This window comes from Chelonoidis abingdonii, chromosome 1 (assembly GCF_003597395.2).
Source record: "Chelonoidis abingdonii isolate Lonesome George chromosome 1, CheloAbing_2.0, whole genome shotgun sequence".
NCBI classification, from domain to species: Eukaryota; Metazoa; Chordata; order Testudines; family Testudinidae; genus Chelonoidis; species Chelonoidis abingdonii.
In genome coordinates, this window is record NC_133769.1 from 190,327,024 (window position 1) to 190,353,882 (window position 26,859).

At 37.7% G+C, this 26,859-nt stretch overlaps 1 protein-coding gene and 1 long non-coding RNA gene across 3 annotated transcripts in view; both read left to right on the forward strand.

The window, feature by feature from the left end:
- Nucleotides 1-26,859, forward strand: part of LOC116815473 (uncharacterized) — an 83,200-nt gene that overhangs the window by 14,430 nt on the left and 41,911 nt on the right. The window contains exons 1-2 of one of the 2 annotated variants that reach the window (XR_004371497.2): nucleotides 11,319-11,959; nucleotides 13,767-13,830. This is a non-coding gene — a long non-coding RNA (uncharacterized LOC116815473). Of the gene's footprint in view, nucleotides 1-11,318; nucleotides 11,960-13,766; nucleotides 13,831-26,859 lie in introns of those variants that run through there. The other variant, XR_004371498.2, reaches the window with a different exon arrangement.
- The window catches only part of LOC142045826 (uncharacterized), a 34,770-nt gene continuing 32,834 nt past the window's right edge, over nucleotides 24,924-26,859 (forward strand). Inside the window, exon 1 of the mRNA XM_075059888.1 lies at nucleotides 24,924-24,983. Coding sequence (XP_074915989.1) covers nucleotides 24,924-24,983 — 60 coding nt within the window. The remainder of the gene's footprint in view (nucleotides 24,984-26,859) is intronic.

The following is a 26,859-nucleotide window of genomic DNA, read 5'->3' on the forward strand; positions in this document are numbered from 1 at the left end:
AATAGAAATATTTCAGAGTGGTAGCCGTGTTAGTCTGTATCAGCAAAAACAATGAGTCCTTGTGGCACCTTAAGAGACTAACAAATTTATTTGGGCATAAGCTTCCATGGGCTTTAGTGGGTTTTAGCCCATGAAAGCTTATGCCCAAATAAATTTGTTAGTCTCTAAAATGGAAATATTGTTTTCTATTCTATTCTAAACTATATAGGTTCTCATACCTCCCTCATTACTGTAAGATCTGAGTGCTTAATGCACTGCTAGAAGGCAATATAACTTACAAATATTGCTTAATGCATTGCTTTCACAATATGACGCTTTTAGAAAAGTTGTTGAACTCTTAAATTCTTTCATACCTTAACTGGGCATGCTTGTGGAAATGCAAAATAACATCACAGAAAAGGACAATATTGATGCAAATGATATTCAATCTGTCAAGAGCGATGATCTAGAAACTTTGTCTGACACTGCAAAGACATCAGGAAGTTAAGGATAATAAAGTCTTGTCATTGGATCCAGGAAAGTTGCCATACACCTTTAGGACAATTAGAAAATGTACATTACAAAATAGTTAGAGTATCGCTGCTTGGACCCATTCTGGGTACCACCAAAAATTATACAAACCTGGTGCCCATGGTTATCAACCAACTGGTGTGCCTGTGTCTGATTTTCTTAGAATTCACTTAGACAAGGAGATAGCAGTTTCAGTGGCATGTATCCACAATATGACCTTCTCTGAAATCTGTGGGACTGCTGTGTGAAATTTGATTTACATTTTCATTGTGATTCTTTCAACATGACAACAAGAGCAGATCCTGGTTTTGGTAGGTCAGTGCTTAAGTCATGGTTTAAATAGCAGGGGTCCCCACTTAGCCAAGGAGGAAGGATGCGGCCTCCTAAATGGGGGGGAAGCCATGCAGGATTCTTACATGGACCCAGAGTGGGCATGAAGTTAAGCAATTAATAAGTGATTTGCCCTCTTTAGAATATGTGCATAAACCAGAACCTGCAAGGGAGGTATAGGTTTGAATTAATTTGATGTAGTAAATGACTGAAAGAACCAGAGGGGTGGTTGAGTGCAACACATGTGCAAGGCCACAAGGAGGCATGCTGAAGGGTAGCACCCCATGACAATTCCTCACATCCAAGCATCTTTGACAGCGGAGAAGGACAGGTAACTTGACTGGATGGAACTAAGCAAAAAAGGATACCCTCTTTAGACTTGTTCAGCTCTGCTGCTCTATGCATACTTCATACTTTGTGCATAGCATCATGAGTTATATATAGTGTATTGATGTACTTTTTCTAGAAGATTCACACTTTTATGAATGTTTCCTTCTAATTCACAATCACATGGTTGACATAAGCCATTTGATAATAGGTTTTCTAGATTCTATCTCTGTACTTTTCATCAAACTGAACTGTTCTCTAAATGCTGCATTCCATTTCTCTCCTGTATGATAAAAGCTTTCCAGATGGGCATTCCAGAATCTGCTTGCTATGTTTTGGTTGTCATTTGGTGCTTAGACTACAAGTAGTGTTTACCATAGTGTTTTAGGAAAACACTTTTCATGAGGCAGGTATTTAAGCAAATATGACTCCATCCCTTAACAAAAGGAAAATAATGTGTTTTGTTGATTAAACAATTCAGGCTGTTTATTTGCCTGTCATACTGGAAGGGTTATGAAGAGGAAAGTATCCTCTACAGGAGAATCCCACCCCTTATGACTAGGCTACTAACCCTTTGAAATCACCATGTCATGGTGATCTTGCTTCTTCCAAAGAAATTAGGATAAAATGCCATTTATCACCCATTAATTCAAGTTCTAGTGCAGTAAAACCCAAAGAGTTCATTCTGATCCAGTGCACATTTCTGTAGAGCTCCCACCCCTTAATTCCCTGGAGAAGAGACCCAGCCTAATCATGGGATCAAGATCTCTTCAGTGATGGTGAGAGCGCACATTATTCAGGTCCACCACGTTGGACAATTCTTAGTTAAAACAAAGACCACGTTAAACATTATAATTATAATCATTATTGTTATTATTTATTAATTTTATTTATATTGTGGTAATATTTAGTTGTCTCAGCCATAGAGAAGAGGACCCCACTGTGCTAGGTCTTGTACAAACACAAAGCAAGAAAGGTTGTGGAATACCTGTCATTGGAGGTTTTTAAGAACTGGTTAGACAAACAGCTGTCAGGGGTGGTCTAGTTCATCCCTTGGCCTGCGCTGCTTCCCGCCACCCCCATTGGCCGAGAATAGTGAACTGCATTCAGTGGGAGCCGTGATCGGCCGAACTTGTGGATGCGGCATGTAAACAAACTGGCCTGGCCCGCCAGAGGGCTTACACTGGTGGGCTGAATGCCGAAGGTTGCAGATCCCTGGGCTCGTTATATTTGGTCCTACCTCAGCTCAGGGGGCTGGACTACATGGACTTCTGAGACCCTTTGCAGACCTACATTTCTATGATTCTGTGAAAAAGACATTCACTGCCCCAAAAAACTTACTGTCTAACTCAACATTCACTTGTCCTCTATCATGAAAAAGAGATCTCATTGAAGGGCTGAGGTACTCATATAATGGGAAATAAAGGTGTTCAGATTACTCCTACAAAGGAGAAAAATACCTCTTATAAATATGACACATCTCAGTCATCTGAAATCACCCTTATTCAAGTATTGAGTAACTGAGTGCAAAAAAGATTTTTAAATTAATAACTGAACAAGTTGTGATAGCTACATTCATTTCACAGCTCAACATATTTCAGGATCTTCAGCAAATCATTTTATGGTTATTTATAATACGTCTCACTTTGTCCAAATCTGTGGCTTTGTGTTAGTTGTCAAGAGTGAAATGAAACTGTCTCTTAAGCGCAAGTGTGTTTTCAGCTACATTGTAAGCTATAATAAGGTTCTATCATCCTGTCAGGAAAACAGTTCAATAATGCCAAACTCACAATGTTCTTTCCCAATAGCACATGTATGTAATATCTTGAAATTTAGTTAAGGATACTTGTATTGACATGGCTTTTAAATTTATTAAATCAGTGGGATTACTGACTTCATGTATTTGTTTTGATAAATTTAATCTTTATTTTCAACCTATTATATATAAATAATGTGTATTATTAGTTTCATTATTATTCATTTTTATGACTATAGCTTCTAGGAGCCCAAGTCCTGCATACACAGCATATAGCAACAGGAATATATATCTCAATAGATACATTGTATTTCAGACCATTTGTGGACATTAGAGATCCCATGACACTTTGTAAGATGAGAGCTGTTAACCCCAATATCCTGGCCAGACAGTATTCCAGCTCAGGTAATTAAATATTATACTAGCTACTCAAATTTGTGTTGTATTTGCAATTGGATACTGGTTTTTTTGCTACTTTGTACTAAACCAGGATGTGTTTTATGCACATGTGCACAAGCAAATATTCATTGTGGAGATGCCATTGACTATGGTATTTTTCTTCAGTTCTTGTCCTGGAGGATCTTAATGCATTTTACATATAGTATTTAAATTTCATAATTATATTGACTATGGCACACATACTGCTGAAATATGAGCCATCTGTGGACCGAAATGTGGCAGCCGAGCTGTGTACTGCAATACTATAAAATTGTATAGGACAAGAACTGAAAAAAAGTACCGTGCCTGATTGCAACCACAACATGAATCTTCAGTAGGTGAGATGTAATTATCTGGGTTGAAATTTTTAGCTAGGACTTTGAGGCTCATGCTTTTAATCTTTCAAAAAAGTATTCTGAGGTGTTTGATGTCCTCAGGTGCTCAGCATCATTTAGATCTCATCTTGAAGATAACACTTACAGCTAGTTCTTGCCTCTGCTACTGACATTTGCATGGTATTGATTGAGTCATTTCACCTCCTCATGCTTCATTTTCCCTTCTATGAAATAATTATAGTGATTTAGTACCTGTTTACTTTTGTAAAGTGCTTTGAGATCTATGGGTGAAAAGTAATATTTAAGAAATTTTATCATTCATTTTATTTATTAGACTGAAAAATATATTTATATATAACTTATTGCTTGTAACTTATTGCTGATTACAATCACATAGGCCCATAGCCCAGCAATACAATTTATACAAAGTTTCATTAAATGAAGAATACTTGTTATTAGTATTACATTACCCTTGTTCTGTATATTAAATGAAAAATTTGGTAAATATAAAATTGAAGTAAATAGCACTTGTTAAAAAATGGGAAAAAATCACTATATCACTGTATAGATAGTGAAATTCACTTATTGATTTTGTGTCTAATCCTCTATGGAGTCTGAGAAATGCACATGATATCCCTGAATCCTAGAGTTGGTATCTGGATTTCTGATTTACCTGAGATGTGGGAGGAAATTCATAAAACCAGACATCCCTAAATGTTTTAGTCAGATGAGAATGATTTTGAGTGATAGTTCAGCAAGGCTCTGTAGTAATTTAGATCTGATTGATTGATTACAAACAATAGCATAATTATAAACCATGAGTTAAACTTGCCCACTCTACCTTCAACCACATTACTTGTAAGACCAGCTGTTACCAGTAAAGCAGAAGATACTCAAGCGTGAGAAAAAATGGCAGAATCCCAGTAGATCCACAGCTTACCGGGGGCAAATTGTGTCTTTGGAGGAGTGTGCAATTTCTGTTTAACTCAGTGGATGATTTTTGTACATATTTGAAGGTAGAATTGGACAGGTAGTTCAAAGGCACCTAGCATCCTCATTGGTGCATGATGTATGTAGGTCTAACTGAAGACCTCAAGTGTTATTGTCAGGCCTCAAAGTGTTTGTTATAAATGGAATCCAGGGTATGAATCTGCACATAGATCCATTGTTTAGAGAGATTAACAGAAATGTAACAAGAGTTTATACACAAACGTGAATAGGTTGTCATATAGTGCATTTATACAAGTGGGATGAATGCTGCATCTCATGGACAAAACTTATTTTATAGATGTTTCAAATGCTGAAAGTAGAAATAAAGGGTGAAAAAAAATGTCTGTTATGAAGCTTTTCCTGTTATCCATTCTGTCAACATTTTGCCAACAGAATGTTAAGAGCCATTAGGAAAGGGATAGAAAATAGGACAGAAAATATAGTAATGCCACTGTGGTGGTACTCCTAAGACTTGATACTGGGTGCAGTTCCGGTTGCCTCTTCTCAAAAAAGATGTATTAGAATTGAAAAAAGTACAGAGAAGGACAACCAAAATGATTAGGGGTATGGAATAGCTTCCATATGAGGAGAGATTAAAAAGACTAGGATTGTTCAGTTTAGAAAAGAGACAACTAAGGGGGGATATGATAGAGGTCTGTAAAATCATGAATGGCTGGAGAGAGTGAATAGAGAAGTGTTATTTATCCTTTCACGTAACACAAGAACCAGAGGTCACCCAGTGAAATTAACTGGCTGCAGGTTTAAAACAAACAAAAGGAAGTACTTCACACAGTGCAATCAACCTGTGGAACTCTTTGCCAGGGGCTGCTGTGAAATTCAAAAGTATAACTGTGTTCAGAAAAGAATTAGAAAAGTTCATGGAGGATAGGCCCATCAATGTCTATTAGCCAAGATGGTCGGAGATGTAACCCCATGCTTTGGGTGTTCCTAAACCTCTGACTACCAGAAGCTGGAACTGGATGACATGAGATGGATCACTCAATAATTGTCTTGTTCTGTTCATTTCCTCTGAAGTACCTGGCACCAGCCATTGTCAGAAGACAAGATACTGGGCTGGATGGATCATTAGTCTGACCAAGTTTGTCCATTCTTATGTTCTCATCATCCATTTGCTTCAATATTTTATGACAACATAACATTCCTCTGTCCAGAGCACTCCTCTGGTGTGATCTCCTGTTTCTGCTGAAATAACATCACTCTTTCGTATCTAAAGGATTATCCCTGATAGCCCAGGTTTTTGAGAGAAGCAAAGTGGAGGAAAACTTGCTGTTTGTTCCACCTCAGTGGTGTTATGGCACTGCAGCTATTCCAAACTCAATGGATAGCTGCTTCTCCTGCAACAATTGCAGTTCGTTGCAAAGAACAAAAAGAGCGCCTTTATTTGCTGTAAAGTAGAACTTTTAAAATGCAGTAAAATGGCATTTGGGAAGGTTCATTTCAGTTTTAGGTAGTTGACTGATCTGACCATGTTTGCCTCCTTTTCTTCATTAATACCCGTATTTTGTTCTCACGTGCCTTAGGGGAATGGCAGTTCTTCAGACAAATGCCATATTTTTCTGTGAACAAGATTATTCTTGTGTGTCCGAAAGTATTTTCTATACATTATTATTTGCTGCTGTTTTGTTAAACAATCTGATTCCTTCTACAAGGAAATAGGCATAGTATCAGGAGATGCAGGTGACCAGTCAGATCCCACCTGAATTGTGAATAGTCAAAACAAACCTTGCAAGGGTTTGCAAGTAGCCCATAGACCGAAATTTGGAAGACAAATAAATTTGTTTAAAAGCTTGTCTGCTCTTGAATATTTCAAGGTCAGGAAAATACTTTAATTCACAATGAATATTATTTATGACAAATAATGATACAGACTCTTAACAAGGAGTCTCCTGCCTGTTTAGCTGTAGCTGGAGGATTTAATTATGTGGTACTAACCTTATAAAACATAGAAAGATGGGAAGGTAGACATCCATTTGAAGAGATGATAGAGGAGGCAAGAAGTTAAAAAAAGGTTGCCTTGCTGATTTCAGAGCCTTCAAAGTCACTCTTTCATATGTTGCATACATTTTTCAGTCACCTCTGTCTCCCCAGTATACCAGTGCCTTGCAAGCTGTGGTCTGCAGAGCAAAGGTTTTTAATTCCCTTTCGTAAAGTACAATGCTCTGCTAAGATGGCATATATAAAAGTTGTCATGATTCAGAGAGATGCTCCCATCTTTCTCCTTCTCATAAGGAGGGGAGTGTCTATGGGTTCCTACAATCCTGGTTGGGACTCCAGTAGCTCTGCAGGTGCCAAGATGATGAAAAGCTACTTAGAGATTTACTATGGCTGGAATTCCCAACACAATCAAGCTTCCCCATCACTACCATTTTCTTACCTATGTTTGGGGTAGCAGGAATAAAGTTCTCCTGTTCAAAGTCATGGTCCTTCCCCCTGCCTCCATGTGACAGCTGCCTGCTCAGGCATGGACAGGACCACACACATTGGTGCGTACTGTTTTTCACCCTTTGTGACATCACCACATTGTTTAATGGGTAGGGCACTCATCTAGATCTTTACCTGTTGTCTGGCATGCATGGACAAAAGTGTCCTCACTTGAGGACAAGCCACATATGAAGGTGCTCTTCTACCCAGAAAAGTGATTCTAAAAATGGTTGTGTGGATTCATATGTTGATTATCTCTCAAAGACTCCAGCTCAAATTAGCGCAGTTTATAAGTAAAAATATGTTTTGTGTATTATTTTCAAACACTGCAGAACTCCCACTGTGGTCTGAAAGTCAAGCTCTTTTCCTTTATTTTCTCACACATCACCATTTTGCATGCCAGAATTTGTCCTTTATCTGTTTTACCTGGACAACAGCATCTGTCTTCAAATTAAACTATTAGTTACACCTGTGTAACTGCACTGCAGGTCAGCGTGGTGGCACTGGTGTAACAAAGGGCTTAATTTGAAGACATTATTACCGAAGATGTAATTTGACCAACAGAATCTTTAGGGCTAATGATGATGTGTAAGACCCCAGCTTCACTTTCATATTCCTAGCTGAGTTTGAAGCACTGGCAGTTAAGAAAAAAGATATTTTGATTTATCACAAGAGTAAATTAGATGTGAAAGTCACTGAGACATAATAAACATGGAAGCCCAAGCTGCCTTTTTCACAGAATCACTCCTTAGGTTACAGTCATACTTTAAGTTGACTGGATCAACTGTTCTTGAGTTATTGGTGAGTCTGAAAATCTGAAATATTAGTACTTAGGCTTACAGACTAGTTTGCATTGGGAGAGCTCAAAGAATTTTATGAAACAAGGTACCATCGTGCTCATTTTAACAATTGAGGCACAAAGAAGCTACCTAACTTGCCCAAGGTCACACAGTGAAGTAAAGTCTCTTTACAGTGAGTTCAGAGGTCCAAGACTGGAGAGTTTTTAAAAGGATAAATGGTATTTTTCCCTATTAATAACTAGATACGGGTAAGGCTTTTCCTTAACCTTTCAAAAAGGTTATCTTTGGGCTGAGACCATGCATGTGAAATTTCATTCTAATGTGGAATTTGTTTGCAAAAGCTTAGGAGGAGTAACTGCAGTACCACAGGAGGGTCCAGATGCCACCCTAGTACGCCATGGTGGAAAAGAGAGGGAGCTGTTCTTTTTAAGGGGCCCTTAGCTCTGGAACAATATCCGTTCATCTCTCAGTACTAAAATAGCCCTGATCTGTTCACCAAGGCGATCACGCTGTAAGGTGCCTTTATTTTCTGTGGAGGGAAGGTGGTTGATGTATGTGGTGGGGTGGTTTAGGGGAATGGGAGAGATTTATGAGGAGTTGAGTTCTGCACACGGTCACAGGGTAAACTGCTATTTAATGTTATTTGTGTTCTTATAGTTTGTGTTGGGGGCCCTTAACACTTTGGATCGGTGTCACTTTATTATTATAGAAATTCAAAGAAATAACTTGACGTTTCAGTTTTAATTCTAACATTCACTGTTGCAAACCCTATATACAGTGAGTGAAAGCGTACAGTGGGTGGGAATGCATGTGTATGTGTACATTCAGTACGTGTTTTACACAATGTGACTGATCTGATCAGGAGTGGGGAGGGGTGGCAAAGAGAGACCCTTTGATTGGGGTCTTTATTCCTGCTTCCTTAAGGTCAAATGGTTGGGATTTGTGGAATCTCTCTCCTTTGACCCTTCCATTCAGTCATTTCTTCCTTTGTAACATATCCAAAATCCATCTTTTCCTGTTCATGCTACTATGACGATCATCCTCTCTGCCTTGATAATTTGCTGCTTGAACTACTCTCACCTTCTTTCTGGCCTTCCTGACAACCCTCTCAGTCTACTCTATTCTGTCATTAAACTCCTTTTCCTGTCCCACTGCCCTAGCTAGACCTATCAGCCCTTTTCATGAATCCTTCCATATCCCTTCAGCATCAGTTTCAAAGCCCTCATCCTCACGTTCTTGGCTGGTACCGTTCTGCTTCCTCTCAGCACTGGCTGCCCACCATTCTTCTGTTCAGACTCTTCTCTCCTCTAGTTCCACCTCTATTACCTCACTGTTCCTTCCGCCTTCAAGGACTTCCATGACATCTCCCATGCTGCCCACGGAGCCTGGAATGTCCTTCCTGGTCCTTTTCTCCACATTATAACCACTCTGTCCTCCTTCAAATCCCTCATCAAACCCCCTTCCCACAATCCCTCATATAATGAACCTCTGGTATCCTTAAAGTAAATAAAATGAAATTAAAAGTGTAATTATAAAACAAAAACAACCACGGGTGCTGGAGCAATATGTGTAGTGAGGGTGCTGAGATCCATTGAACCAAACTGTAAACCATGAGAGAACCACTTCAAGTGATAGAACCACTTCAAGTCAGGGAGCATGGTAGTACCCCACCCACCCACCTAGTTCCAGCACCTGTGAAAACAAGAGTGTTAAGATGATAATACCCTACCATCCTTAAAATCCTGTTACCTTACTGTGTTTTCCCTCTCCCTCTTCCTTGTCTGCTACTTCCCCCATTGCCTTGCCATGTCCTAATCAGTTTAGATTATAAGCTCTTTGGGGCAGAGATCCTGCTTTTACTTATTATGTAAAGTGCCAGGCACAGCTGTGGTGCTATGTACAAATATTAATTATTCATAGTAAGTATGGAGGTTCCTCCCCACCTCCCTTTTATTAATGTAGAAACTATGGACATTACTATTTTTTAACATTTATATTGCAGCAATTCCTGAAACTGAGGTAGAAGAATTGATTTGATTTCTGTTAGTTTGTTCACACTACTGAACTCTGGATAAATTCTCTTAACTAGCCTATTTTATGTCCTGTAGAAGTGTATCATAGTTGGCATTTTTATTTGGCAGTCTTGTGACATCTTACTTTAGAACAATAGATGGGTGAAATAGAAAATATAGGTTTGAAGCTGGGAAACTATACCAAATGCTTGTATATTTAATAACTTGTATTTTTTATAAATCCAGTCTGTATTTAGGAAAGGGGACAGTGCAGTTCTCAAATGTGTTGGTCTGCAAACTTGCACACCAGCTGTCCTAGTCAGTAGTGAAGATAACAGGGCTAAGATGAAGGTATTCATGCTATTGGAAATACAGCTAGCTTTCTCAGGAGACTGCTTTGAGGAAGATTGCAGCAATATTGAATCCCCACTGTTACTATTGGGTATTGCTGTGCACTTATATAATTTTTGTTAGATAAAATCAGGAAGTAATAAAGGGGGGGAAGAAGAACTGTGAGATCTACTATATACTATGTTTTATATCTTAAGGAGAAAAAATATCCAGGGAATGTTGCTTTAATTTGTGGGGGGTGGGGGGGGAAGTGTGCTGCTTTAAATCAGAAAACTTGCATTATAGTAACTCTTTTAGTTTGGGAACCATTTGGGTGTGTTATAAAGTAAAGTTGCAGAGTAGGCATGTTTACTAGACCTTTAATTGCTACATTTAGTAGAAAGGCTTTTTTTTTTTTTTTAAACGACAAGAAGCCAGAGTTTGCTGTGCAAATGAAGCCGGCTTCGCAAGAATCAGATTCACTTTGGACGACTCTTCACATTCCTAGTCATCATTACATTAGGCAGCACAATTCCATCTCTGGTTGATGGGCAGAAAAAGTGGGCAGCCTGCCAGGTAGACGTTTCCATGGCTCCCAACCCCCAAAGGTGATGCGTTTTTCAGCTAATTCAATGAAGAGTGGGCTGAACTTTGGGTATAAACTAGACAATAGCTGCCTTCGCAGTATCAGCAGAATGGTTTATGGGAATGCACTCCACATTTGGCAGAGAATCATGTGACCCTACGGCTGAGATTTTGTGATGGTGCCAACGGAGACTTGGAAAGCAGCACCCGTTCTGACTTTTTTCCTCTTTTCTTACATGGCTCAGAAAATGGTGGATCTTAATGCTTGACTTTAGCCAGACTCAGCAAGCGATTGAGCTTTGAAGCACAACTTTGCCTTTATTCTGGCTTTTTTGGCACACCACCAGGAGGCTGTCCCTTTCACGCCTGATAAACTCTGCTGCTTATCTCTAACTAGGAAAATAGATAGATAGATAGATATACAGAATATTTAAACTTAATAGAATTTTAAAACTACATGTTCTAATTTTTTTTTATTGCTGAACTGTGGTTTATAACAATCTTTTTCACTGTCTGAAGAATAAAAGTTCTTACTGTTTAATAAACAGGCGTTTGAACTGGGCAAACGGGGTGACAGCACTGAACATGAGATCATTGCAGCATAGTGTAGCAAACTGGCACCCTGCCTTTTCACCCCTTTGCTTCGGCAGATTTGTGCAATCCCCATTTATAAAATCAGCACAGGGGCTAGATGAATTCTCTGGTCTCTTCTACCTCTGTCACTGTGCAGGCACTTGCAACAAGGATTGGTGCAGCTTTTGCGCAGTGCTTTGTGCTTGGAATTTCGAGAAGAACGAAAAAGAAGACAGGCATCCTGGTCCTATTCCGAGAAATAACAGGAGCCTAAGAAGAAATAAATCTGAATTTGTCCTAGATACAAGAGTGATGGAAAAAATGTGAATCTCCTGCTTCAAAAAAAAAAAAAAAAAATCTGGCATGTTTAACTACAGAGACATCAGGATGTGTTAGAGCTTCTTAAAACAATATAACTAAATGAACCTAAGTGATTGTTTCTTTTACTTACCAAAAAAAATCTGTATTTTATTTTATTATTGCTTAAATAGCAATATTTGGCAGTGGGTGAAAACGTACCTTTCATAACAGGTATATCTTATTTTTCTTTTATTTTCTTTTTTTTCCATTTTAAACATGTTATTTTGAAACTGAGTCCTTGTGTATCAAATTTACCGTAGTCAATCAATCACACCTCATTTGTTTTTACTAACTTTTTGTTTCACTGTGTTTGATCTTATACTGCTAAAAATAGAAAAGTAAACAAACAGGAAAAAACAGAAACTATATAAAATAAGTAGTTGGCACATTTTATCTTAGCTAAGCACTGAAGTTACTCAAAGATTTTAATGGTTATATGTGTTTAGTATAAGCTTTGGTTATCTGTAAGAAAATGGGTATTTGGAGCTGGTTGTTATGGAAAGTCCATTTTTTTTTTTATATAGTGTGACTCATGCTTTCAATTCCTAAAGAGAGGAGTTGGGGGGAGGGGGGCAGAAAAAGTTAAAGCTGTAGGAGAAGATCACTCTTGCAAGCTGTATATTAGAGCAAAGTTATTATTGAGTTGGTTCACATACAATCTTACAATTTGTGTTTAAATCCATTACAAAGAATTCAGTGTAATAAGCACAGGAATAAAAAGGCACATTATTTGTAGTTTCATGCAGCAAGCCTGGTTTGCTGCTAGTAACAGTGCCTATTTTAGGATGTTTGGTAAATCAGCACTTGTCCGTGAATAGTTGAAACTGTGCTTAAGATACCTATTCAATATTTTTGTGAGAAGTGCATACAAAGTTATTGTAAGTTTAAAGCACAGTGCTGTGTCAGCAGATCAATTGTTTCTTAATCATTTTGCCTGTCTTTGGAAATAAATTGCTAGGCAATTGGAACAGTTTGTAAAAAAATTCATTTTACCTGGCAAACAATGAAAGTATTGTCCAAATCAATATTTTTTTATATATTTTCAGTATGACTTTTTTCAGTCTTCATCTGTTCTTTTGAATCTTTTATTAAAAAGTCCCTGGACAGAAAATACTTTTGAGACACAAAATGTGTGTTCATTGAAAACTTTGATTTTCTTATGTTTAAAAAACTGTAATTTTTTGTTCCTTTTCTTATACAAACTTTATAACTATCTTATGGCTTTACAAAATATATTTAGTGAAGTTTAAACATGTATTTCACAATTTATAGATTGCCAGTTGGATAGCTGATCTAAGACTACCTGCTGAATTGTGCTACTTTATATTTTTGTTGCTTTGCAGTGAATTGTGGGAAATTACTAAATGGAGATCATATATGTATAGGAAAGATATAGCTCTATTCACCTATATTAAAAAGAACAAATTTATTGTGATTTCCCTCCAATATTTGCATAAAAATAACTACATATGTCAATAATGTTTATTCGTATAATGGAAAACCTATTCTTGCATTCTAAAGAACATAATTCTTTTGTAAATTTAAGCATAGCAATCAAATTATATATTTTTCTGAGTTTTTACAAAAGTATCTTTTTAAAAATTATTGTAAGTGTAATTGAACTTAACTGTCTCCAATATTTTTATATTAAGTTCCATGCTAAATTAAAATCAGATAAGCATCTTTAAGCAAACCTTTTTTTATTTTCTACCAGGTGTGCACTTCTGTTTTTGGAATTGTTAATACAATTTTAAAAATTAGAAAAGAAAGAAAGAAAGAAAGAAAAATACAAATAACACAGTCACTTTGCCTAAGAGTGTGTGGCTCACTGCATGTTTTGCCAATGGCCTTCAGAGGGGCGTTGGTTTTAGATCTTTAAAATTATGGCTGCTATCCTTTTACATATTTCATGTTCTAAAAATACTTTCACAGACTGGACCGTCTCATTATTTCTCTCTTAATCGTTTTCTTGTTTTAGTGCAAGGAAAAATTAAAACGGAAATGAAAAATGAAGAAGTTGGTTATACCAGAAATCAGTGAAGGTAATAGTGATCTTCTTAAACATTTTTGCATATATAAAATAAACAAATATTTTATATATTTTTTTTTAAATAAACAAAGCTGCAGGCAAGAACACTGAAAATTCTAATGTGAAAGCATTGTCTTTTTGTTAAAAGGGAACGTGACAAAAATAATCTTACAGATATCTATTAAACTTTTTTCTTTGATTGTTTTCTGTTGGGAATAGTGCACTACTGGTTGTGTTTATACTTTTTTCTGTGCAGCTTTAGACTAAACTGAAAAATCAATATATAATTTAGATCTTTTACAATATATATGAAATGCAGTGACCAATGTGGGTTTTTTTATGGAATGTTAAATACCTCTCTGTCATTCCTAGAAATGGAAATATCTGAGAAGTACTCTCCTATAGCATCCATTAGAATCAATCAGTAAGAGATATAAGCAGTCAGTATCCATGCGTTTCATGATATAAGTATTCTAGGCATAGGGATTGGCTTTTATGACAAGATATGTTAACCCTTTGGCTTCAGCAGAAATCGTGTATAAAGTTTTATTACTCTTGAATGCACACATGTTGTACATAAAATCATAGCAAGTTTAAAACACACATTTCTGGAAAATAATTTGTTTAAACAATTACAAAAAAACCCCAAGTAACATACTGTAGATGTTCTAAGATTTAATTCACTAAATTATTCAAAAACACAATGGTCATTCACAGGCATTAGATCATTGTTGTCGTTATCAAACTAGAAGTATTTGCTGCAATTTTCCAGATACTGAACAGAGTATGGGCCTGATCCAGTATCCCTATGCTAGCAGTACTCTCACTCTCTTAAATGAAAATTTTGCGAGATTAAGGACTACAGAGTTAGGCCTTTAATGGGAAACAATTTAAGGTGGATACTGAAATCTAGTTCAGATACAGATTTTCAGCTGCAGATTTTCAATAACCTGCTAAAACCAAATCATCTCTACAGCAGTTATTTTAACAAGTACACCTCTGCTACCAATATTTTAAAAATACATTTGTAGTTATGCTGTTTTAGAATTACATTCATTTATTATATATTGATCTTTAAAATATTGAGATGAAATTGCATTCATGTAAAATATTTACATTATAAAAACATGTCTGTCTGTCTCACCTGTTGAGTTACTGAATATTTCTACAAAGGGCCTGTTCAGATGAGGCACCATACTTTGGGTCAGTGAAAATAAGGGCGAATTTGGTTTATAAGTTAATCTTGAAGTTTTACCAGGAAGCAATATTGTTTGGAATTTTAGTGAACAAAATATATAAACTATTTTCTGGGGGGTTATTTTTATATGCTTTGCTTAATAATCAAGTTCTTGGTAAGAAGTACCTGTAAGCATTGTAATATGATGAAATCTCCAACCAGTCTTTGCAGTGTTATATGTTGGAGCCCCGCTCTGATACATGATGGATTTTCAGAGACAGTGGGTTGATTTTCATTGTTGGTTTGTAGTATGTTTCATATTCAAGCACAGAAGCCAAACATATAGTGTTCATATTATTTCACATCTAATTATGGGACCCAATCCTGCATTCTTTGGGCCTGCAAAACTCCTATGGAAGTCACTGTGAATTTTGGATGCTCCATTGTTACAAAGTTTATGCAAAATGATGTTTATTCTGATTACGGATAAAAAGATTAGATAGTAAACCTGTTAAATATTGTAGGTTTTTTGTATTTTCCTCTTTTTTAAAAAAATAGCAAAGTTATTTTCTGAAGGCCAATCGTTGGATGATATATTTTTACAGTTGGTTTAATTATAAATGCTTCACAAGTTATTCCGTCCTAAGTGTTCCACATTTCATTTAAAATGGGAGATGCTAGCTGTTGGTGCCAATTGGCATAAACCCGTAGATCCGATCTTGTGGTAAAGTATACTGCACAAGCTCGTTTCTATGGGTCTGTGTCACTCTGGTGATCTGGCAAAAGATTACGTGACAAGCTACTTGGTCATATTTGAAAATCTGATGTCTAAGTGATTGCCTCAAGTAAACGTGGATTTTGGACTTTTTTGTTAAACGTTTATTTCTGTTGTGCTTCTGTTCTCACATGCCCTATTAGTGTGTTAATTCATTTTGTTCCATTTGACTTTTTTAAAGCACTCGTCTTAAAATCAGGTTAAAAATTTATACTCATATTTAAGGAACTTAAATATTTTTTTCACAGAGCAAGGGTAGGGTATACTAGTTTTAAATAAATACATAACATTACATAATGTTAAATTCAAATAGCATGTGGTCAAAGGCAATAACTAAATTTGGATGTCTACTTGACTTTTATTTTACAAGACACTAAAGTGACCACAGTAAGTTCTTTTAGCAATATAGTTGGATTCACATCATCCCTTTACAAGATTTTTTTAAAAGGAAAATAACTGGATGAAACAGATTGCTAGCAATGCCCTCAAAATAGACAAATATGTATTTTCATTATAATGTTGAAAATGGAACATGACTGAAAATAGAGTTAACTATATTTAACATTTTCGAAATCCACCCGCTAGGGAGCACATAGATATGTGGCTGCCATATTTGAAAGAGATGCTGAAGATGCGAAGAAGACTTTATGGTCATCGTTGGAAGCTGTGTGCATCCGGGTTGAGGTAGTAGGTTGTATGGTTTAGAGTTACACCCTGGGAGTTAACTGTACAACCTTCTAGCTTTCCTTGGAGCACACTTGGGCCATCGAGGAATTCATCATCATTTTAATCTGATCAGGGAAACTATGCAAAAAGGTATTGTGTTACGGCTATACAGAATAATCACTCTAAAGCTTTATTGATGTTGAAATAGTCCTGATTATATGATTATTTCATTCACATCCTGTTATGAACAATGCTAACATGTTCTCCTAATGGACTGTGACTACACGCTACAGACATTTAGAAAAGAGTGATGGTGCTTTAATTCCATTAAAAACAAGGCTTTAAAACTTGATTTTAATTTACAGATTGATAAAATATCAAGTATTAAATATGGTGCTAATTTTCTCTAGGATTAGCTAATCCTAAATAGTTGAAATTTGTTGATATTCTGCTACTGTACAGAAACAAACTATTTAAAAAATACTTACTTCTCCTTATGACTCTTTGGAATAAATATTGCATCACGCTGCTTAGGTAGATACATAGTATTATTGTTTAGTCCTAAGCTTTGTGTGGGAATGTGATATCCTTTCTTATGCATACATTGTCCTACATTGTCACCTTGGTTCAAACCTGGAGCTCTCCTACTCTTCCATTGTTAGATTTCAGACACCACTCTGCCCAAGAATCTCAGTATTGACTTGCAGCACTCCAGGCATTCTAGTTCTGGGTCCTCCCTTAGTTCTATCAATGTATCTGAATCGTGACCACCATACTCCATTTGTTCATAATCAAACTCAAAACAGTCTCCGTACTAAACTTTAGATTTTTAGGATTTAATTCTGGCATACAGCCATAGCCCATCAGGAGATGAAAGAGACCCTGCCTATATCTCCCAGAGCTCCAGCAAGCATATTAAAGAGGGTGCAGTATGTGCTCATTTCTGCAGCCAGCCCAGCGGGGACAGGGGCTATGGTTCCAGCTGCTCCTGCTCCCTTTGCAGAGATTAGTGCAGATACTAGAGCTAGCACTGTAGAGAACTTTGTACTCCTTGAGTGCAAGTCACCTATTTTGGGGGCAGGGGCGGGGGGCAGGAAAATGATGATAGAGTTTAGTGGAGAGAAAAATACTTTGACCTAGGGCAGTTAATCACTTTTCAAGCAAAACAAGTGGATGAGTGTGTATAAATCAGAGACTGTTTGATTTTTATGTCCTGTGTTAAATATCGTTATCGTGTACTTTCCCTTCTGTCTACCATGGCCCTAAAAAAATCATTTACATTATGTATATGAGTACTTTTGACAGACATTTCATCAAATAGATAAAACAATCCAAGGACTATCATGTTTAGGCCTTGTAAGGTTTAAAAAGGCATTATATTTATTGATCAATTGATACAAGGCACTCTTAAGCCAAAATAAGAATTCCACACAAGGGATTGCACTGATTTAACTAAATCATTTTCTTAACCAATTTAATTAAATTGGTACAACTTTCCCAGGTAGATAAGGCCTTGCTGATCAGAAGTATAAAGGGGATGAAATTTTGTAAATCATAGCATTACTAATAAGAAATATAATAGTGGAGCACATTGTATTTTTTCAGCAGTGAGACCTCTAATGCCGTCTTCCTAGCAAATAACAAAGCTTTGTATAAAATGGGCATTGTTCTATGTTGGTGGTTATATTATGTCCAGTAGACTAGCTTTCTTCTGAAATTAGCATTAAATAGGTCATTCTCTGAGATTATTTAAATATGTGACCATTTATATATTGTGTTTTACAAAAGACTTGAAAATGTTTTGCTGCTATCACCCTAAATCAAAGGCAGGAAATAAAACTCATTCAGTTCTACTATAAGTGAAGGCCAGAGCTTTCATTAGTGAGAATTTTTAACCACATAATAAAGTTCCCAGCAAGAAAAGAAAAGAGAATATGTCCAGTTTCAATGTACTGCCTGTGCAGGTCCCAGACCCTTGGGGACAAAACAGGAATCGCAAACCAATGAAATTTGCCTCAAGCTGGAATCTCCGTTGGGGAAGAAAATTGGGCTGGTAGGAGGCATGTCTTGAATCTGTGCATGATTGAAAAGCCTTTCCCACCATGCTAACATGGCATAGCGCTGTCTACTCTTTGCTAGCTTTGTACTCATTTTTGTTATGGCTCAGAACCACAATTACTAAAAAAAGAATTCCTGCCATCCTAACACTGTGACAAAGGTCAGATCAAACAAGCAACCTGCTATAGACTCTCTTTTTTTGAGGTGCTTCCTGAATGTATCAGTAGGAACAAGAAACCTATCTCACCCCACCTGCCATTATGAACAAGGTGGGAGGATGGATAGTCTGAAGGTCTCCAGTGGAGAAGCATGAAAGAGCTCCCCTCCGATCAGCAATCTTAAATTCCCCATGTTGCAGTGGGAAACAAGTAAAACAGTCTGGCAGACTCCTAACCTGCAAGTTTTCATACAAGAGATCACTGGCTTACAGTGGCCAAGCATGTGCAGAGGGAAATTCAGATCCTTTCCTTTTGATTTTCCTCCCCTTGCCCTGTGAGGTATGGGAGGAGAGGAAACCCATTTTTTCAATTTTTTCAATTTTTAATTGAATTTACTTTTGCTGATTAATAGCTGTAGCAAGGAGATTAGGAAATTGTACCTGCATGATAGATGCTTGAAAAGTGTAAGAGCTAGATTATGTTTTTGAGAGACAACCTTGATTAGGGGGTGGTGTGGAGTTGCTCCAAGCCAGTGGGGGTGTGCATCAGACAGTTTTAGTGAGCTGCAGTTAAGCGAGTGTGGAGAATGTGTTGCTCACCCAGGAGGCTGAGCTGGGGCCACTCCCAGTCTAGACAAAAAGGTTTATTGTCCTTTTTGGATTAAAAGTGGCCCCAGTCATCACCAGTACATTGTCGTCTTTTGTTTTTATTTTCTTTTTTGTAGTTTAATTCCTTTGGAAAGAGATGTCACTGCTATTTTCTGCCAACAAAGCAATATTTTATATTAATTTTACAAAATAAGGAGGATTGTTTATTCTGATCTGAAACCAAATAGAAATGACTGGTACAGAAACTGTGGGAACGTTTCTTTGGTCTTTTAAATGCATGATATAATTATTATTCTATCCAGTATAGTTTAGAGGTTGCCATGCAAATTTTCCTTGTGTCATCATTAACTTTAATTAAAATGTTTTTACTTTGCAATGTGTAATACGTTGTTTCAAGAGTTATCAAGTTATGTGCACAAATTTATGGGAAAGTCAATTAATTTTGAAGCAGATTAAAGCAGAGAATGAAAAACAAAAAGAAAGGAATCTATTAAGTACAGCTGGATGGAGCAGGTTATGTTCTTTAGTTTCATTTTGAAGCCATAAAATATATAGTCTGTGTTTTTGCAAAACATGGCATTCTTGATCTTTAAAGATGATTACTAGGATGCCAGAATACCAACTGATCAAGCAGTAATTAGCATTGTGTTGCTGTGTTGTGTTTTCTGCTTTAGGAAATAAATGCACCCCTATAACATAGTTTATCATGAATGTTTTCAAGTATAGGACAAATCTGGCAATATTTATTCACATAAGTAATCTTTTCTAAAGTAAGCCCATTGATTTCAAGTAGTCTCAGTACTTTATCTTCACTTATACTGCCTGTAGGCATAGGGAATATTCACATGTGTAAGAGTTGCAGGATTGGGTTTAAAGGTATGGGCATCTTGAACTCCCATTGATTTCTCTGGGAGATACAGGTGTTCAGTACCTCACAGGGTCTGGTCCATGGAAAGAAATATTCCAACAGTTCTGTATATGTTATTGCAGAGATGCTGACCAGCCAAATGTGCTTGTCAATTGTACAGATACCTTTTTGGAAATTAGCATAAACCATAACCTGGTTCCAAACCCACAAACTTTTTGGGTGTTCAAAGTATGGATACAAATTTTTCAGGTTGCACCCATGCCAAATGCATGTAAATCAACTCATTTGGGTAAGGTAAAGAGAATAGAAAGGCACAAATCCAAAGAAAATATATACAGAAAGGACACTTTGGGGTTAAAAATCACGGGCCAGATTCATGGATACAGTGTGGATGCTTTGAGACAGTCCAGTGAAACAAAGCAGCCATCAACCCAGTTTAGCTGACTGGTTAAGCCAGGTTTATAGCTACTCTGCATTGCCAAAAAAATACGAAGGAGCTGGAGCATATCGGTGAATCTGGATTTGTATAGTTTTAAGTGATATATTTTCAAATCCATGTTAGATATAATCCCTTAGGTTATCAAAACTGAAAGAAATTTTAAAAACTGATTATCTTTTCATAGTTTCTGCTGGTTTTCATTTAATGTGGACAAAGGAAAATAAACTAGTCAATTTTACTATAGTTTTTAGTCTCTTTCACTTTCTCTTGTCAGGAACTAGCTCAAGGAACCAGTCTTTTGGCTTGAGAATGTAAGGGAATGTTTAAACCCAAAGCAAAGAAATGTTTTCACTGACATTTTTAAAAGGGACAAATCCACTAACAGCATTTATCAGCCTGTGAAACTTTTCTTTGTCACCATTCAGGAGACCTACAATAGATTGCTTATCAGATAAAGGTGGAACAGAATTACACTTGATATTTTTTGTTATTTTGTCATGGTTTCACATGACAACCTGTTACCTAGTCAGGGTGGTCTCCAATGCAATTTCCTCTATTAAGTTATTTTTAATAAAACTAAAATGTTGGGTCTGAAAGAGTCTCTTTAAACATGACTATTACTTTTATTAGACGAGTAAATGCAAAAAGCTAATGTGCATTATATTTCCCACAAGAATTAAGCTTATTTCAGCTTGGTCTTTTCTCACCTAGTAAAAATATTTACATCCAAGTGATGTTTTTTGGCTGTGTTTAACTTTGTACATGGTTGCTGGGGCTTTCAGCTCTATTTTATTGGTAATGGTTTAATTACAATTTATGTGGCAATTTCAGTTACATTTGATGCAGTATTTCCTTTCCTCCACCCCCTCTTCTGTATTACTGGTTTGTTCCTGTAACACACACACAGTAGGGAAGAGCGTTGTGTTTCTGCAGTAGATCTCGCATATGAAACTTTCAAAGAAACATTAATTCATATTTCTACATGTGTGGGCTAGGATAGAAGGAGAAAATACTTGGAAAAAATAGGTGTATTCTTGTCTTCTCCAAGAGAAGCACAGCATACCCTGTGTAGAATTCTCCTTTTTTAGATAGATATGTATGTTCAGAATTGGTTATGTCCAGTCTTCAGATTCATGTGATTAATATTTAACTTGGACCTATGCAATGTTGGCCATATGTCTATACTATGTGGTCATTTAAGACCCCATGTTCAGTGCTATAATAGCACATATGGAGTGCCCACTGTCTTTAATGCCCTGGCCCCAACTTCCTTTGGAGATGGAATTCTCACCTGAATCACACTGCTTGTGAACCTGATCTAATGACTTTTCTTTTTGGTGCTGGGTGTGGTGGACAGGCCTAAGCGCAAATGTTTCTGGTATGTTCAAGCCAGCTGGCCAGCACACCAGGAGCATCAGGAAGATGATGCAAAGTCAACCACAACACACTGTGTCCCAGACTGCTCGCATCAGAGTTCAGACAGTCTTGTCTGCTACCTGCTTTTAGAGTCATTCTGTATTTTATTATTTTCTTAGTATATACATATATATTCTATTGCCATTTACCAGTTACTGCCCTGATCTGTGCATTTTGAATCTCTCAGCCAAGCTACTTGAGCTTTTGTTTTCAGTGTTGGCCTTATGCTTATCTAGGAAATACATACCCTCATATAACCATTCATTTCTCTTATATGATCTTCCACTTGTCTCTGGTTCATGTTTGAATTTGTTTCCCTGTTGCTCCATTCCTACTCCTTCACTCGCTGATGACAATTTTGCTAGTGACACAGCCTCCAGAGACTGCAGAGAAGCACAGAAAAGACAGATTTGGGTTTTGCAGAGGTTTGGGGTTTGCCCACAGTCAAGGAGTGCTATGGGAGACTGAAGGGGAAGATGGAAGGGGAGGGAGGAAAGTGTTCTGACCCCAGGTGCACAGGGAGCCAGGTGCTTAACCAAACTGAACCAGAACACAGCTGGCATGGAGGGGTTGTGTCTGCTCTTCCAGCCAACAGACTGGAGCATCAGTCTTGCGACAGAGTTGTATGACACCATAACCTTGGATTCAGTGAGCAGATATGACATCTTTAACCACTATGTAACACTTCCTACACAGAGCCTGAAAATTTGGGTTTCATATGGGTGGATAGATTTCAAACTCTGTTCTTGGATTCTGAGCCTTCTGAGGTTTGCCCATGCATAGACCTACCTTTCTAGTTTCTAACCAGATCCACAGCTTTGAAAATAGGTGATTGATAGTCCTTGAAATGTACTGTATGTATTTCATTTTGCAGTGATATGCACTGTGTAGATCTGAGAGGAGAGTCAATAGAACTCTTAGAAATACCTTATCTGCTACAGTCATTACATTTTGGTGTGGTAGAGTAGCTTGCTTATCTATATTTTTGTTTATTTTAAAAAAAAATCTAATCTTTCTGATGATTCCTAAAAATATACTTTTACCTTCTCTTTATATGATTATCTCTTTGGGGTGAGAGTAGCTCAAACTCCATGCGTATTCAGGGCTGGTTCAAGGTTCTGCACAACCTCATGAGGCTGATCAGCTGAGCAGATGCACAGGAATGCCCATTCGCGCCTTGTATGCCATAGAAACAGACCCCTGTGAGGGTGATCCAGGGTTTCCATTACTCCACGCAACTGGCTTTGAGGAGTGTGGCCACTATTTTAGCCCATATGAAGACTCACTCATGTTTATCCTGACTGGAGGGTGGATTCACCTCTCTGACCACTCTTACCTTTGCAGGGCTCAAATGCTTGGGCTTTATGCAAGTGAAGTGAATCTCACCCTAAGTCTTTGAATGTGACTTCCAGCAGTGGCTGTGTTAACTTGTGCCAGTTCTGAGGGTGTCCTTCTGTGATGTAGAGTCTTGTCCCGAGGAACTAGATTGTGACCAATGGCACCTCCTATTTTTCATTGAATGTCTACCAGATTTTGAAAGTTTTTGGCCTCTACCAATCCAGGCCACATTTAATTAGCAATGACCTATATGCATTAAGATCCCGATTCCATTTCTGATTTCTCGAGCCTGATGGTTTATAGTCATTTTCTGAGGCAAGTATTCTAAAACACTAGGGGTTAGATTTGGTATTATGGGCAGGCTTCAGGATACAATATTTATTAATAAACTGAATCCTATATTGGAAAAGAATTTCATTAATATACCTCATTACAATGTACTAGAAGATTACTGTTTTGCTGAAATTATTTGGCTTCTAGTCTAAATATCTTATTATTTACAAGTTTTAGTCTAAATATTTTATTATTTACAGGTTTTATTGTTACCATTATTGACATTTCTAATGAAAACCAGGGCCAGTTTTTTTTTAAATGAGTAACAAATATGTAACAAAGTTGGCACCTAAATTCCTGTTTAGGGTAAAAAAATTTAAAAGCTCTTAAATCTTGTTTTCAGAAACATCTTAGGAACCTGAGTCCCATTGACTAACAAGAAGGCTTAGGCTCCTCAGCACTTTTGACAATGGGACTTAGGCTCCTAAGTCATGTAGTCACATTTGAAAATTTTCCCCTAAGGTTCATAAATAAGTGGCCTGATTTTCAGTATGATGCATGTGGACTGCTCTGCGGTGCTGCAGTTGCTCAGTACTTCTGAAAATCAGGCATTTATTATTTAAATGTCTAATTATGGATTTACAGGACATGCCTAACTTTAGGCACTCAACTTTTAAAACATTGTCCTAACTTTCTTACCATTGTACAATTGGTGCTAATACTGTATACTGATTCTGTAGTTTGTGGACATTGTGCAAATGTGAAAAATAAGAATATTGGCAAAAGGATCATGAAGGAAATTAGCAACTGAACACTGGGCTCATGTAATATAGGCCTAAACTCTGCTATGTACTGTGCAGATACTCAAAGGGGCTGGTGAGTAAGGATCTTTCTCCTCTTCCCCATATGCAGGGGCAGCTCTGCATTTTTTGCTGCGCCAAACACAGCAGTCAGGAAGCCTTCGGTGGCAGTTCTGCGGGAGGTCTTCTGGTCCCGCGTCTTCAGCGTACCCGCCGACAAATTGCCACTGAAGCAGTGGGACCAGCAGACCTTCCGCAGAAACGCCACCCTCACGATGACTGGCACCACCCACCCCCACCCGCTTGCCACCCTAGGCACGCGCTTGCTGCGCTGGTGCTTGGAGCTGCCCCTGCCCACATGAGGAATTCTGGATCCTTACTCGGATCTGCTGAAGGGGCTTTTGCCTTGTCCCCTGTTCTGCGTTCAAGCATGTTGATGTCAGTGGCGCATGCAGGCTTCTGCTGTGAGGAACAGTCAGCACAAGGTTACAGTGGGGTCTCATGAAACACTCTGTGCTTCAGCTGCTGCGATGGCTCTTGTGCCAGAATCACTCTACCCCTCTGCCCTAGGCAAGGCCTTCAAGGCAAAGGTTAGATTTTGCTTATAGTGAGGAAAGCTCAGAAATCAAAGTTAATATTTGGCTGAAAATATTTGAAATATGTGTAAAATGTATTTGTCTAGCTACGTTATTATTTATTAGATATATAGGTATGCAGACATACAAGATGTTTTAACAATATAAGGAATAAGTTTAAGGTTCCAACACTGCCTCTGGGCCTGTCTGGGGTCATTCCAGTCAGTAGGCCAATGGCATGGGGATCCATGCTAACAGAAGGCCCAGGTAATCTCAAGCAAACAGTGCTGTATCTTTCAGTGTGAATAGCTGTAGCTTTGTCATGAGGATGCCCTTTAAATTAGGAGAAGCTGGCTATTTCACTACTGCATAGAGTCTTCATTTCTGTATATGACCCTAGTTTAATGACGTTCTTTATTATGTAACATGTTGGTAAGGCTGACTTCCAGTTTTATGGATTGTGCCTTGAATTTATCTGTGTCTGAACTCTTTTTTCAACAATGACTTACGACAGGTCTAGTGAAAATATCTTTGGTATTTTTGGTCAGTTCTGTCTCCTTGGATAATATACCATTTAACTTTTACTTGATTTAAAACTATTGATTCTTGCAGTAACATTTGTTTAATTTATATTAACAATAGACTGGATAAAAAATCACATTTTTGGTGATTTTCAACTAGGATTTTCAATGGCTCCTCTCAGTGTTTCTGTCAGTCCCCTGGCAGGATATAGAAAATATTTTATTCACCAGCCTCTGTAAACAGATGAACTTCCAGTTAAGAAAAATAATGGCACCAGCCTTTTCTGGAGGCTAGACAGAAAATTGCTGTTCATCTTGTGGTTACACCACCCTTCTGCAGTTCTGCCCTGCTGCTAGTGGCGGTGCTGCCTTCAGAGCTGGGTGCCCGGCCATCAGCCACCGCTCTCAGGCTGCCTAGCTCTGCAGGCAGTGCCACCGCCAGCAGCAGCAGAGAAGTAAGGGAGACGATATCATACCTCTTCACTTCTGTGTAACGTTTGACCTTTGTCTACAAGGGAGACTAAGGCAATTTTGGGGGAGCTATAGCCCCTGCAAACTCCCCCATCCCCAGCACCACCCCTGACTGGAGAAAAGAGAAAGACCGAAGGGTGAAGGAAACAGGTATATCTCTGATCAAGGGAATTAGGAGAAGGATAAAGGATAAAGGAGGAAGGTAAGTTGAAGTGGGTGTATACAAAAGTGTGTAGGGGGTGCATAATGGAGGGGGCTCTGGAGTATTTGTGCATGGGAATGTAGGGGGTTCAAGAAGGAGGGGGAGGCTGGAGTGTGTGTGCAGAGGAATACAGGGAGATGCAAGGAGCAAAAGAAGTTTGGAAGATGGTGAGAAGGGAACTGGAATGTACGCTCTGGCTGCTTTGCACTGTTCTGATGAAACAAAGTGCCTTAACTCTCCTGTGGACTCTGGTTGCTCTGTGCAGCTCCAGGGTGGCATAAAGTAGCCAAAATTTACCAGTAAATCTATCCATAGAAGTTAAAATGAAAATGATTAAAAGTCAAAACATGGCATCTTCAGATAATTAAAAATGTCACATGGCAATGACTCTCTTTGGGTTTCTTGTTTTAGTCTTCATGTATAATCTTTTTTAAGGAAAGGCACAGCTAAAAATGGCATTAAAATTGAGTTACTGTTGAAAATACATAATAGTGATTTAGGGTAACATACAGTACAGCAATGTTGCAATCCTAAAAGCAATAATTACAAACTAAGAAAATTCAGAATTGAAGGATAAACTTAAATCCAAATATGTTAAAATATGGAAAAACGCAATAAGGGCATTCAAATATACTGAATTCTGCCCTGTACTGACACAATTTGGGGGATGGGGGGAATCTCATGTGTCTTTAAAAAT